Source organism: Equus przewalskii, unplaced genomic scaffold (assembly GCF_037783145.1).
Source record: "Equus przewalskii isolate Varuska unplaced genomic scaffold, EquPr2 ChrUn-1, whole genome shotgun sequence".
NCBI lineage: Eukaryota > Metazoa > Chordata > Mammalia > Perissodactyla > Equidae > Equus > Equus przewalskii.
In genome coordinates this window covers 735,045-747,975 of record NW_027228758.1, presented here as the reverse complement: position 1 = coordinate 747,975, position 12,931 = coordinate 735,045, and the positions used below count along the sequence as shown (strand labels likewise).

The following is a 12,931-nucleotide window of genomic DNA, read 5'->3' as shown; positions in this document are numbered from 1 at the left end:
CATTCTTCTCCCAGGCCGCACCCTACCACCCTTCCTGGCTACGCCCGATCCTATCTCTGATGTTTACTCAGAGCTGGGAGCTGGGCTGGCTGCAGGCTGGGGACAAAGCTTTCCTGAGAGGCCCCCTCACCCTCTCTGGCCTCTGTGGGCCTTGGTGGGTATCAGACCCTGGGTGTGGCCCAGTCTGGTCTAGCCAAGCTCAGGGAGAGGCCACAGCCAACACCCCTAGTCCCTGGGCTGTTCCCAGGCTGGCCACGATGGTATTCATCTGGTAGAGTGGCCACCACCAGCCAGCCAGAGTCTCTGTGAACTCCGCACTCCTGCAAAAACAGGCAGCTCCCCCTCCCCCCACCTCTGGCACAGCTGACCCCCAGCTCAAGGGCACACAGGACCGAAGAAGCTGGGGAGAGACTGCAGCTGTGGTGTCCCATCCACTGCCCCGTCCGGGTGTCAGGCCTCTGAGACACTGAGTCTTCTCCTAGCCCAGGGGGAGCCCAGGAAAAGACCGAAGGCACAGCTGGAGTGCTGGGGGGCTCCCAGGGGCACTTGTGCCTGCTCTACCAGCCTGAGTAAAACTGGGAAGAGGTAACAGGGTCTCTGGGAGTCCCTTCTCTGGGGGCCTTCCCGCCTGCAGGGCCTGATGCTGTCTCTGGCCCCTCCCACGCAGCTGCAGGCCCTGTCCTTGTCTCCCAGTGGCCTGTCCGAGCCTATGCCCTGGACAGGGGAATGTGTCTGGTCCTCTGTGGGAGCGGGGTGCGGCCCAGGGCCAGTGCACAGCAGAAATGGGACTGCTGCAGCTGACTGACTGGCCTCCCTTTCGGGATAGCCCTGAACATTGACCAAAGGAAGGGGAGGCAAAAAGCACGCACGACAGAGCACTCGCTGGGGTGCACGCCCTGAGCGAGGGCTCCCCACTCACTTCCCCGTCTGCCCAGGCCCCGTGGAGGTGGCATCTGAAGCCAGGCCTCACTGCTGCCACAGCCACGTCTAGCCATGTGCTGGCTGATGCCCTGGCCACTGTCCTTCCACGCCAGACTGCAGGATCCAGTCCAGCAAAGACAGATCTGCCACTGACTTCACTGCTTACACGATTCTAGTTGCTCTCAACTTGAGTCACAGCCAAGGAAGAATGAGACCAAAGAAACCAAGGCCACTTTGGGTACTTGGGGGGAAGACGTGACGTCTCAGAACCTTAGTTCCCTTGTGCAAAATGGAGATTCCGATGCCTGCTCTGTGACTAGAAGGCAGCATACACTTAAAGAATCTGGCATGGAATATACATTCAGAGGAGAAGCGACCTAAAGCAGGAAGGATGTCTCTTCCCCCCACCCCAGAGCCCCGGGGAGCAGGACAACCGCCCTGCCTTCCTCCCCAGCAGGCCGGGCATGTCCGGCTCTCCAGGAGGCAGGCAGCTGGGTGTGACCCTCCAGCACTGCAGGGAGCATCCTGGCATGGCTACAAGAGACAGGCCTTGTTGGCACCTAGGTGTGAGTGAAGCCCAGCTCCACCACATACCACTGTGGGACCATGGGGAAGTTCCAGTGTCTCCATCCCTAATGGAACAAATAATCACTATCATAGAATTATTGAGAGGACTGAATGTGAAATTTGTAAAGAGAAAAAAGAAGGTTTGCTTCCTGAACCCTCCTCCCACCTCCCCACCTCTGCATGGCCAAACCCACAGAAACCCCACGGCCAAAGGACACGAGAGTGTCTTCTCCATCCGCTCACTGTAGGTCTCCCTCTCTTTGACGCTGTCTCACAACCTGCTTAGGTTGTCTGCATTTCTGTCAGTGTCCCCATCAGCCTGGAATCTCCCCTGGCCGGTGCCGACACCTGAGTCAGGCACTCGGGCCCCACATGGTGCGAAAGGATCGAATTTGCCAAGGAAACCCCACATACTCAGCACCCCTGCTTATCTGGCCAAGCCACTGCACCTTCCCTCCCCGGGCTGATGACACAGAAGCTCTGCAGAACTCTCGCACTCCGCACTCCAGAGCCCAGGAGGGTAAAGTGGTGCTCTCTTCACCCCTGCAGTCCCCTGCCAATCCCAGAGGGGACAGGAAGGAGACTAGAGGGATGACCACAGAGGGGAAAAGGACAGTGGGAACAGCCTGAAAACAGCCTGTTGTACTCAGCAGCTGGATGACACCTCATTTGTGCCAGATGGTCCTCCTACCATGCTGGGGTGGGCTGGGCAGCATTTGGCTTCTGCTTGATGACAAGTCTAAGCCATGTGGACTGAGCTGTCATGGTGCATGGTGACACGGAGGCTCTGGAGACACATGCAGTTGGTTCACACCCCGGCACCCCTCTTGCAAGCAGCATGGATAGGCCAACTTATTCAATCCTCTCAGCCTACAGCTTCCGTTATCTACAAATGGGACTAGTAACAAATACCCAACAGTGTGCTTGCAAGGAGTAAACAAGGGAATATAGGTAGAGCCCAGCTCCCGGCAAGGCATGCAGAGCAGCTGCGATGCGCATTTTCATCAGGATGTAGAGCTGGAGGGTGGGGGAGCAGTCACTGGACCCCACACTGCTCCCAGGAGGCACCCACAGAAGGCCTGAGACCAACCTCTCTACACCTCAGATTCTCCATCTGTAACGGGGGTTAACGATGCCTCCGTCTCATGGTGGTTGGAGAATTAGTAAGTATTGTATATAATACACACAACGCTGGGCACAAAGCAGATTGGCACTTGGTATTATTGTGGTTGAATGAATGAATGAATGAATGTGCTTCCAGGGAACCTCCACCAGCCAGAGCACTCAGCCCCAGACCCAGGATGTGTTTCCAAGACCCTTCTTATTAAATAAAGGCATTCCAAATATCGGCCTCCACACATGTGATCCCATAGCCCCCTCTCAAAGTGGGCACCTCCACGCTACATCCGGGGGTCCCGAGGGCCCAGGAAAGGTATCTGACTCTTTCTCTAGTTCCTCACCCTCCTCCTGCCTCAGCTACCCACTGCAGAGGCAGGGGAAACAGGTCTGCGATTGACATGGGTAGGTGACAGAAGAAAGAAAGAGCAGTCAGTAAATGCCAGTCACCAAGAAGGCCATCAGTCAGTGTTGACAGGAACACAGCCTTGACCCCAGAAGGTGAGCATGCAGATAATCAGCATATAAACTTGGCCTCATCCTCTCCTCCCTGGGATGTACCTCCCTAAGGCTCTACAAAAGATACACCTTGAGAGGAGGTCTGGGGGCTTCCAGAGGGGTCCAGGCCTCCAGCTCCGCAGCAGCAGCAGCAGCAGCAGACAATGGAGAAACAAGGTGATGGGCAGCCCGGCAGTCATGGCAGCCGGGCCCATGGACGGGCCCCGGGCACAGTGGCCTTACCTCTGGGCACCCGCTCAGGTCTGCTGCTTCCCCCACCGCCTGCCCGTCTCCACCCCAGGGGTTCTGGGTGGGAGGCCCCCCAGGCCTTGTGTGAGTCTAATCACCGCCACCTCCCCCACGACAAGCTCGCTCATCGGAAACCCCAATTCAGCAGCTCTTGCTCAGGCAGCATTCATTCTTCCAGCGAACAAAGTGTTCCGTTCCTTTTCTCCGCAGAGGCCGTGTTTCCTCTCCCATTATCTACCCCATCGGCAGCCGAGCCTGCCGCAAAAGCAAAATTTCTTCTTTCTTTTTGTTATTTTCATGGTCCCCTTTATTTATGGGAGGTTGTTTTTTCTTGGCTTTGGCTCCTTTTCAAAGGGCCGGGAAGCAAGGGGAGGAGAGAAGCACCGTAGTTAGTTCTGAGCTCTTCGAAAATGCTCATCAAACATCCCCAAGGCAACCAGCCTGCACCCCAGTCTGCCAGGGACCTCACCTTCCAGCAGCAGCACCCTTTGGAAACAGAGGCAGGACCACCTCAACCAAGAAAAGAGCCCGATGCGGCCCGGGGGAGGATGCGGCCCGGGGAAGGATGCAGTATGCTTCTGGGTGGGATCTTGACATCTGGAGCCACAGCACTAATAATAAAAAAGCAATAATGGTGACACTCAAAGTATTTAACAAGTGAGTGACAGGCACTAACCAATTTCACGGGACTCTTGGGACAGTCAGACGAGTTGGCAGATGCCAACCACAAACAACTGGTCATCACTCTGGTAAGTACCAGCCAAAGACCCCTCTGAGCACAGCTAACATCTACTGAGCATTCACTGTGTGCCAAGCACCACTGGAATCACTTTTACTTGTTCCAATTTATTTAATCTTCACAATAATCATCTGAGGTATATGGCATTATCATCTCCATTTTACAGATGGCAAAACCAAGGCACACAGGTGATTTGAGCCAGGCAGCCTAGCATCAGAATCCACATCTCAGGGAGCTGGCCCCGTGGCCGAGTGGTTAAGATCGCGCGCTCCACTTCGGTGGCCCAGGGTTTCGCTGGTTCGAATCCTGGGCGCGGACAAGGCACCGCCCATCAGGCCACGCTGAGGTGGCATCCCACATGCCACAACTAGAAGGACCGAAAACTAAAATACACAACTATGTACTGGGGGGCTTTGGGAGAAAAAGGAAAAATAAAATCTTTAAAAAAAAACAAAAAAATCCACATCTTCACCACACAACAGGAAGAGAGCACCCAGATTGCTCAGTGTCATCTACAGGGACCAGCCCATTTAATTCTCCCAACAGTCCTGTGAAACAGTCACTCTATCATTTCTCTTTTGCCAGTGAGGACAGAGAGGCTTAAGGAGGCTAAGCAGTTGCCCAAGGTCATAGCCAGCAAGGGCTGAGCAAGACACTGAACCCAGAGACTGGCTCTCGAGGCCCTTTCGTTAAGCACTAGATTATACTGGCTTCTCTTCCACTTGTCTGAGGTTCCAAAAGCCACTGAAAGTCATCTCCTGGAGTCTGAATCACCTGTCCCCACCCCCAGCCTCCGCTGGGCCACTGCTGATCCCATGATCGGGCTCAAGGGACCCAGGCAGGTCCTAGCTGAGTTGATGCGAGAGAAGTCAAAGGCAAACTTGGGGCCAACAAAACCTTGGTTTCCCAGGTTGCAGGCCTCACTCACTCCTGCCAGCCACCCGGGGAGACCAGGTCAAAGGCAGTGGAGTCGCAATGCGGCCTCCCCACACCACTGACAGACATACGACGACTCATAGCCAGGGTCCTACCCAGAGCATCTTGCGAGGGCATGAGGGCAGCACTGGGAGAGCTCAGGGCTGCCCCAGGGCCACCGCCTTCACAGCCATCGCTTCTGCTCTGTTCTCCAGCCGTCCTCAGGCCATCTGTCTATCCCAGGCCTCCACTCCTGCTTCCCGGGCTTCCCATTCCTGCCCGACTCTCACCAGCATCGAGCAGAGCTGTGCACTTGCAACACATATGCCTAATAAAGGACTGCGTCACTCTTATTATCAATTTCTTTCTGAATATAAAGGAATGTGTGCCCATTGTAGAAAATCTGCAAAATTTAAAATAACAAAGAAAACAGAAAAATTAAAAAGTCACCCATTTCCCATCAATCCAGAGGTGGCCACTGATGACAATTTGGCATATTTCCATCAAATCTTTTTACTATGCGTAGTTTTCTTGTTCATCACTGAGCCCATAAGCAAGTTTGTATACTACTTCCCCCCAACACACTTAATAGCACCTCGGAGGAGTTTTCATGTTACTAAAAATTGGAAATCATTAAAAATTTTTATGAAGTGGGGCTGGCCCCGTGGCCGAGTGGTTAAGTTCGCGCGCTCCGCTGCAGGCGGCCCAGTGTTTTGTTAGTTCGAATCCTGGGCGCAGACATGGCACTGCTCATCAAACCACGCTGGGGCAGCGTCCCACATGCCACAACTAGAAGGACCCACAACGAAGAATACACAACTATGTACCGGAGGGCTTTGGGGAGAAAAAGGAAAAAATAAAATCTTTAAAAAAAAAAAAAAATTTTTATGAAGCCATTTGTAATGGTTGCACATCTTCCCCTTTAAATCTCCTATTACTAGAACCTCCTCATCCCCAAGTCACCCACCCTCTCTGGACAACTCTGGTGGGGCGGGGCCACTCAACTCCTTTGAAAACAGGGAAGGAAAGGGGCTGACAATCAGCGGAGAGGGAGAGGGCCAGGCAGCAGCAGCACCTCGTCTGCCTCCTCTTGATGGGCGGGGGCACAGTAGCAAAAGGGGCACAGGAGGGAGGCGGGAGGCGGGAGGCGGGAGGCTGGAGGCCCCGGTGGGCCCGGAAGCTGGGCCCAGGCCCTACCTGCTTCTGCAGGGGGAGGGCATGCCTCAGCACTTCTCAGGGCCTGACTTCCCCTTAAAAAGATGAAGACCACAACAGATACCACTTCACACCCATTACAAAGAAAAAAGGAGTGTGGGCAAGGATGCAGATAGCAGCTGGTGAGAATGTAAAATGGTGCATCCGCTGAGCAAAACAATATGGCAGTTACTCAAAAAGTTAAACACAGAACTACCATAGGATCCAGCAGTCCCACTTTGGGCTGCACACCCAGAAGTAAAAGCAGGGGCTTGGAGAAATACGGCACACCCTGTTCATACAGCATTCCCCACCACAGCCGAAAGGCGGAAACAACCCAACAGGCCGCAGTGGGACGAATGGACAAACAAAATGTGATTATGTATGTGTGCGTATATATACACACACACGCACGATGGAATATTATCAGCCTTAAAAAGGAAGGAAATTCTGACACATGCTACAACACAGATGAACCTTGAAAACATTATGCTAAGTGAAATAAGCCAGACACAGACTAATATTTTGTAATTCTGCTTCTATGAAGTACCTGGAATAGTTAAATTTACAGAGACAGAAAGTAGAACAGAGGTTACCAGGGGCTGGGGAGAGGGGCAAAGGGGGAGTCATTGTTTAAGGGTGACAGAGTTTCAGTCTGGGATTATACACAAAGTTCTGGAGATGGATGGTGGCAATGGTCGCACAATGTGAATGTACTCAATGCCCCTGAACTGTACAGTTAAAAATGGCTAAAATGGTAAATTTGGTTATTGTACATTTTACCACAATAAAAAGAAGACGGAGGACATGAAACTGCTAAAAATGTACATTTCGTGGCACCTTTAATCTTGTAGATGGGCAGAGGCGGGAGCACAAACAGCCTCCTAGCCTGGGGCCTGATGTGAGGCTGGGTGTCAGGAGAGTGCAGGCTGAAGACCAGCTGTCTGTGGGGAACCCCATGCTCTGAAAGCCATAATTAACATCACGAATTGAAGTGTCTAGAAAAGGCCAGAGCCAGACAGAGCCAGACCTGCCCCAGCAGTGAGAAGGCCTTCCCCGACGCCTCCCTCGCCTCAGAACAATTAAAGGCTTCCACCTGCCGCGGAGAGACAGGTGTATCAGGATCACTCCGCAGGGCGGGAACGGGGTCTGGGGGCAGGAAGATGGGCACAGAGGAAGAGATCTAGCTTCCCTTAGGGTCGGTTCCTCGGCTTTCCCAGAAATCTTTTCTTAAAATGTCCTTCTGAGGGTGGCAGTTTCAAGGAAGCACTGGGCTCACACCTGTTTCCAGAAGGGCCTGCCCCAACTTGCTGTACAAACCTGGGCGAGTTATCCTACCACTCTGGGCCTCTCTCGAGGTCCACCTGGAGAGGACAGTGACAATGGTCCACACAGCTCTAAACCAGAAGCTCTGTGCTAACAGAGGGGGTGACTGGGGCGGGAACCACCAGGCAGAGAAGGGGGAACGGCGCAGCCCTGCCGGTTTGCAGGGACCCATCACTTATCCCACAGATGCCGGCCTCTGTGGGCCACCCAAATCGTTCTTTTCCCCCTCAATGAATGACAGGCTGGGACTAAAGTCCCTCCCAGCACTAAGGTTCATTTGATATTTCCATTTTCTATTACTGGTAAAACTTAGCCCAGTTCCCACTTGACCAAGAACACATTGCAGGGTTTCCAGCGTCTCTAAGAGCTGCCTGTGCTCTGTGGCCTGATTAAGAGCGCAGGCCACTCTGATGGCAGGCCACCACAGGGGACACTTAGGGATTTCCTACAGAAACCAAAAAAAGCCACGGTGTCTCTATCCATCTTCAACCAAAGAGGAAGAGGGATGAGTGTCTCTCCGCTGCCCTGCTTCCCCCAGCCTGTGGCCCTGACCCCTGGGTGGGGCGGGGGTCAATGAGGGGGTCACTGGAGGTGCCCAGCTCAAAACTAGCTCTGTTGTTAGAAAGAATTTAAGCCTCTCCCTCCCGGCTCATGACTATCTACCCTAACAGACCTACCTGTATGAAGAGAAAAAATAATTACAGAGAGGTCTAGACAGGCCAGGTGAGATTCTGAGCGCACAGAGGAAATGAGCGCTGGATTTGGAGGCGGACGGTCTGAGTTTGAGGCCCAGCTTTGCCACAAACTCAGTCTGCAGCCCTGTGCAAGTCTTAATTCTCTGAACCTCAGTTTTCCCATCTGTAAATTGGGAGTCAAAATACACACCAGCAGACTGCTAGGAGCCTCAGCACAGCGATCTTCTGAATGTCAAAGCATTCCAGACACTCGATGGTTTAGAAAGCCCCACGCGAGCCTTTAACTCACAGGAGGGCCTGGGACACGCCGCACAACCTTCCAGGGTCTCCGTCTTCCCTTTGCACAGGGAGCCAATTATTACTCCTTCTCCCAGGGACAACGCGACAGTCGGGGAGGGCTCCCCGATCTTTGATGCTGTGGAAGTGCAAGTGCGGCTGAGCCTGACCCCCACCTTCAGGCTGCAGCCCAGATCTCCAGGAGGATAACGACAGCACCCGCGCTGACTGAGGGGCCCAACGAGCCGCTCACTTCACAGGGATTTTTGGCAGCAGCAGAACTAGAGGAGGCAGCTGAAGCTCAGGGGTAGGGGCAGACGGCCGTCAGGGTCTGCCTGACTCCAAAGCTCAGGGGTAGGGGCAGACGGCCGTCAGGGTCTGCCTGACTCCAAAGCTCAGGGGTAGGGGCAGACGGCCGTCAGGGTCTGCCTGACTCCAAAGCTCAGGGGTAGGGGCAGACGGCCATCAGGGTCTGCCTGACTCCAAAGCTCAGGGGTAGGGGCAGACGGCCGTCAGGGTCTGCCTGACTCCAAAGCTCAGGGGTAGGGGCAGACGGCCGTCAGGGTCTGCCTGACTCCAAAGGCGAGTCCACTGCACAGGAGCTTGGAGAAGAGGCTGCTTCCCACAGGCGCTCCAAACCCAATGAACGCCCTCCACCTCGGGGCCGGCGCCGCAGGGACAGCCTTCACTTCCTGCCAGGTTCCTGCAGGCAGCTCCTAAGTGCCCAGGGTCCAAAGGTTAAAGGCTGTTTATTACTGTGAATTATTAAAATTCACCAGCAGTGGGTTTTGGGAATGTAACGGCTTCATGCCTCAAAGCGATTCCAACTACATGTGAATTTCATAGGTTCCATAAAAATCCATCCCACTCGGTGTAGAACTGTCCCCCTTAGTGACCAGTTTAAGGGACAACACTGGGCAAAGGACAAAAGGCAGGCGCTCGGAGCCAGACTGTCATCTCTGTCACACCTGCAGCACCTGGCCCGCGGTCAGTGTGTGAGAGTGGGTGCATTCTCTTCTCCGGGCTGCTCCCTGGCACCAGCCTGGTGGGGTCCACGCCCCAGCCCACCTCCGGCCCACAGCCTGCCCCTGCTCCCAGAACACGTGGAGCAGCAGCTCTCCCCCTTTTCTTTGCATGAATGGTCACTCTGGTAACAGAATAACCACAGCAACAGACACCTGGATAAGATTCCCACATGCCAGACACTGTTCTGAACACTTTCCATGTAATCGTTTTTATTTATCCTCCCAACAGGCAGGCACAACTGTCAGTGGCATTTTAGAGTTGAGGAAACTGAAGCAGAGAGGCTAAGTAACCTGACCAGGGCTGCACAGCCCAGGAAGAATACTGTGGGAGGTTGAGAGGGTGTCACTGCAGACCATCCATCCCCACCACGCTCTGGAGAGCGCTCCTCCTCCCTTCCCAGACCTACAGAGGCCGCGCTCAGGACCGAGGAGGGGCTGCCCCACATCCAGGCAGGCCCGGGGAGCTGCACTACCGCCACCCCAGCACAACCCCAACAACCACGACCACAGCAGGCATGACACTAATCCCGGCTCCCAGGCCCTGCAGTGTACACTGTAACATACATCGCTTCCTCGAATCCTTCCAACCCTATGAGGTAGGTATTATCCTTTTCCTACTTTGCAGGTGAGAAAACTAGGTTCTAGGTAAGTTCTAGGATTTGCCAGAAATCACGCAGCTCAGAAGAAGCAGAGCCAGCCCCCGAGCCTGGGTCTGCGTGGCCCCCCAGCACCCAGGCTCCTGACCTGAGGCTGTGCAGAGGGGAGCGAGCCCACCAGTCCCGGGCGCCCTGGCGACTCAGGTGAAAGGCCCGTTCCCGAGCAGCAGCCCCATGCCCATGCTTCTGCCTCAGCTGCCCTGACGGATGGCGGCTTCCCCGCAGGCAGCGCCTGGCTCCCCACCCAGCCTGCCCAGGGCCTTCCTGGGCTAAGCCCAGGGCGGCAGGGGTCAGGGCAGACAGCGAGCCCACCAGCCTGGCAGGGAAGGGACAGCCGTCTGCATTGCCAGATGGTGCAGCGCGATCTGAAGGCAGCAAAAATGTCAGAATGGAAAGAAAATAACAGGGTTCTGCTGGAACTGTCCACAGGACAGCGAGAGAGAAGTTTCAGGCAACGAACGACCCCCCATTCTGAAAGTTCTCTGTTCCTCCCTGTCAACCAAGTTCTAGCCCCTCGGCCTGCTCTGCCCGCGGCATCTCCACGTGCTGCCGCCCCCAGCGCCTCCACGCCAGCAAGGCCCGGGCTGGAGCTCAGTCGCCGTCGCCCCTCACAGCGCCGGGCGCAGAGGGCCCCACGAACATCTGTCTTCATGGACCACGGGCTTGCTGACAGAGCCGAGTCTACGGCTGGGCCCGGAGTCTGTGCCACAGACCCACACACTGAACTTCTCCGTGCCGAATCGGTCCTCGGAGCTCGTCCTTCCACGGACCCTGGCAAGAGCCCCGAGCTTCCAGGAAGGAGGAGGTCAGCACAGAGAGCAGAGGACAAGTCACCGCCTCAGGACTGACTGGCCATCGGCTGCGTGTGGATAAGAAGATGAGAGCTGGAAACCAGGCCGTTCTCTCACTGCACAACAGCCGTCTCCCGCCCCGCCACCACACACATCCTCTGCCCTGTCGCTCCAGCCCCACAAAAGCGTCTCATCTTTCCAGCGGGTCTGGCCTCCAACAACCATCCAGCGGCACAGAGCGTGGAGATGGGGCTGGGATGCGAGAAACTGCCTCTTGAGTGGGTCACTCCCCAAAGCGGCCTGGGCTCCTCCCAGCCATGAGGCTGAGGACAGGGGACCAGGCACTGCTGCCCCCGACCCTGAGAAGCCCCCCACCACAAAGTTCCCTGCCATTTGGCACCATGGCCCCTGGGGTACACGGCTCCCTTGAAGAATGGCTAATGTAGCTGCTTCTAATCAAAGCTAAACAGTTGGGAGGAGAATGAGAAGAAACGAGAAGAATGAGACCAACTTACGTGAGGAGGGGATGGAGGGCGGGCACATGCTTCCAGGAGCCAGGACTGGTGATGAGTCCAGGGAAGCGTGGAGGCCAGCCTGGTGGAGGGGGCACCCTGGGTGCTGCACCTGCCCTCTCCATTGTCTCCCAGGACCCCCACAACAACCTGCACACACAGCCCAGGCGCCCGCAGCGCTCTATCTGCTGCCCAGATCTCGCGGCTGCGAGCTACATTCCGCCAGCTCAGCACTTTCGCAGAAAGGGGTTGTTCTGCTTATGCACCATTCTTTCCATGGGGTGGTCATCCCGCTTGCTCCCTTCTTCCGGAGTCCCCTCACACACTGCTGCTCTCCTTTCTCTAGGGGTCTTCCCAGGCCCTTCCATCTGAGAAACTCTACAGTGACTCTGTTCTCAGCATCACTGTTCTTACATTTCACGGAGAGGAATCTGGAGCCCAGGCCCAGTGGGCACGATGTGGGAGGGGAGCCCACTCACCCTGCTTCTGAGGGTTCCCGTGAGGAGGCCACGCCATCCAGAAGGGGTCTCTCACACAGGGCCGCTGCTCAAGTTGCCCCCTGCTGACACTGTCCCCAAGCAGAGGCCAAGACACCACACAGTCAACTGCAGACCGTTGACCCATCCCTCTTTCCTGTCCAGCCTCTCGCCGTGGCTCCTGCGAGCCTTACCCCAGTTGGAGAACAGAATGTGCTTGGCTGGAGACCTGGAGGTCATAAATTGCTAATAACAGATGCTCAGTCTCAAAAACAAAATAAGAGAAGGCCTGGCCCTTCCTTTCTGCTCCTCTCATCCTCAACATTATTTCCTGCAAGGCCAAGGAGAGAGAGAAACGTCTCCTCTGGCCACAGTCAGAGAGGGAAATTGGTTCCTCCCACCCCAGGACCCAGGAGGCTCAATTCTCCCCACCAGCCTCACCCCAACAGGCACCAGGGCCAGGCCCCAAGGAGCTTGTACAGGATGTCTTCGTCCTCCGATGCTCCCTGGTCTCTAACTTCGCTTTACCCTCAGATTTACCGAGCACCTGCTAAGTGCCAAGCCCTGTGCACCTGCGTGTGAAGGTGCCCTTTCCGCACTCACAGGTGAGGGCCAGCTGTGGGGAGCAGTGGGGAGGCTGGCCTGCGTGTTTCCGCTACAGAGCAGCCGTCGGAGCTGGCCCAGCCCTCTGTGCTCACCCCAGAGAGGGCGGATGGATGGCAGAGATGACCCAAAGCTGACTCTGTTCCCAGTCGCCGCCCTCTGTTGAGGAGTTGGGGCAGAGGGCACAGGAGTGAGAAAGCGCAGTCAAGAGCTGAAAGCCAGAAGCAGTCATCTTTGAAAAGAACAATAGTAAAAGGCAAATCGGAATGTGCCTGGGGTAGATCATGAAATCATGTTCAGTGCATTGGTTGTATGCAAACTGTATGTAAACATGCACACGGCCCTGGAAAGATCCAAGTGTCACTGCTGTTC

The 12,931-nt window shown here is 55.3% G+C and overlaps 1 protein-coding gene across 6 annotated transcripts in view; it reads right to left on the bottom strand.

Moving 5' to 3' along the window:
* SOX13 (SRY-box transcription factor 13) overlaps nt 1-12,931 on the bottom strand; it is a 41,434-nt gene that overhangs the window by 17,951 nt on the left and 10,552 nt on the right. Inside the window, exon 1 of one of the 6 annotated variants that reach the window (XM_070608711.1) lies at nt 11,960-12,172. The exons of 2 other annotated variants lie outside the window; for them this stretch is intronic. Coding sequence is in view for 2 of the 4 variants with exons in the window: in XM_070608705.1 (XP_070464806.1) it covers nt 11,484-11,605 (122 nt within the window). In the remaining 2 variants the exon portion in view is untranslated. Of the gene's footprint in view, nt 1-11,483; nt 11,902-11,959; nt 12,173-12,931 lie in introns of those variants that run through there. 3 more of the 6 variants (XM_070608713.1, XM_070608705.1, XM_070608706.1) reach the window with 3 other exon arrangements.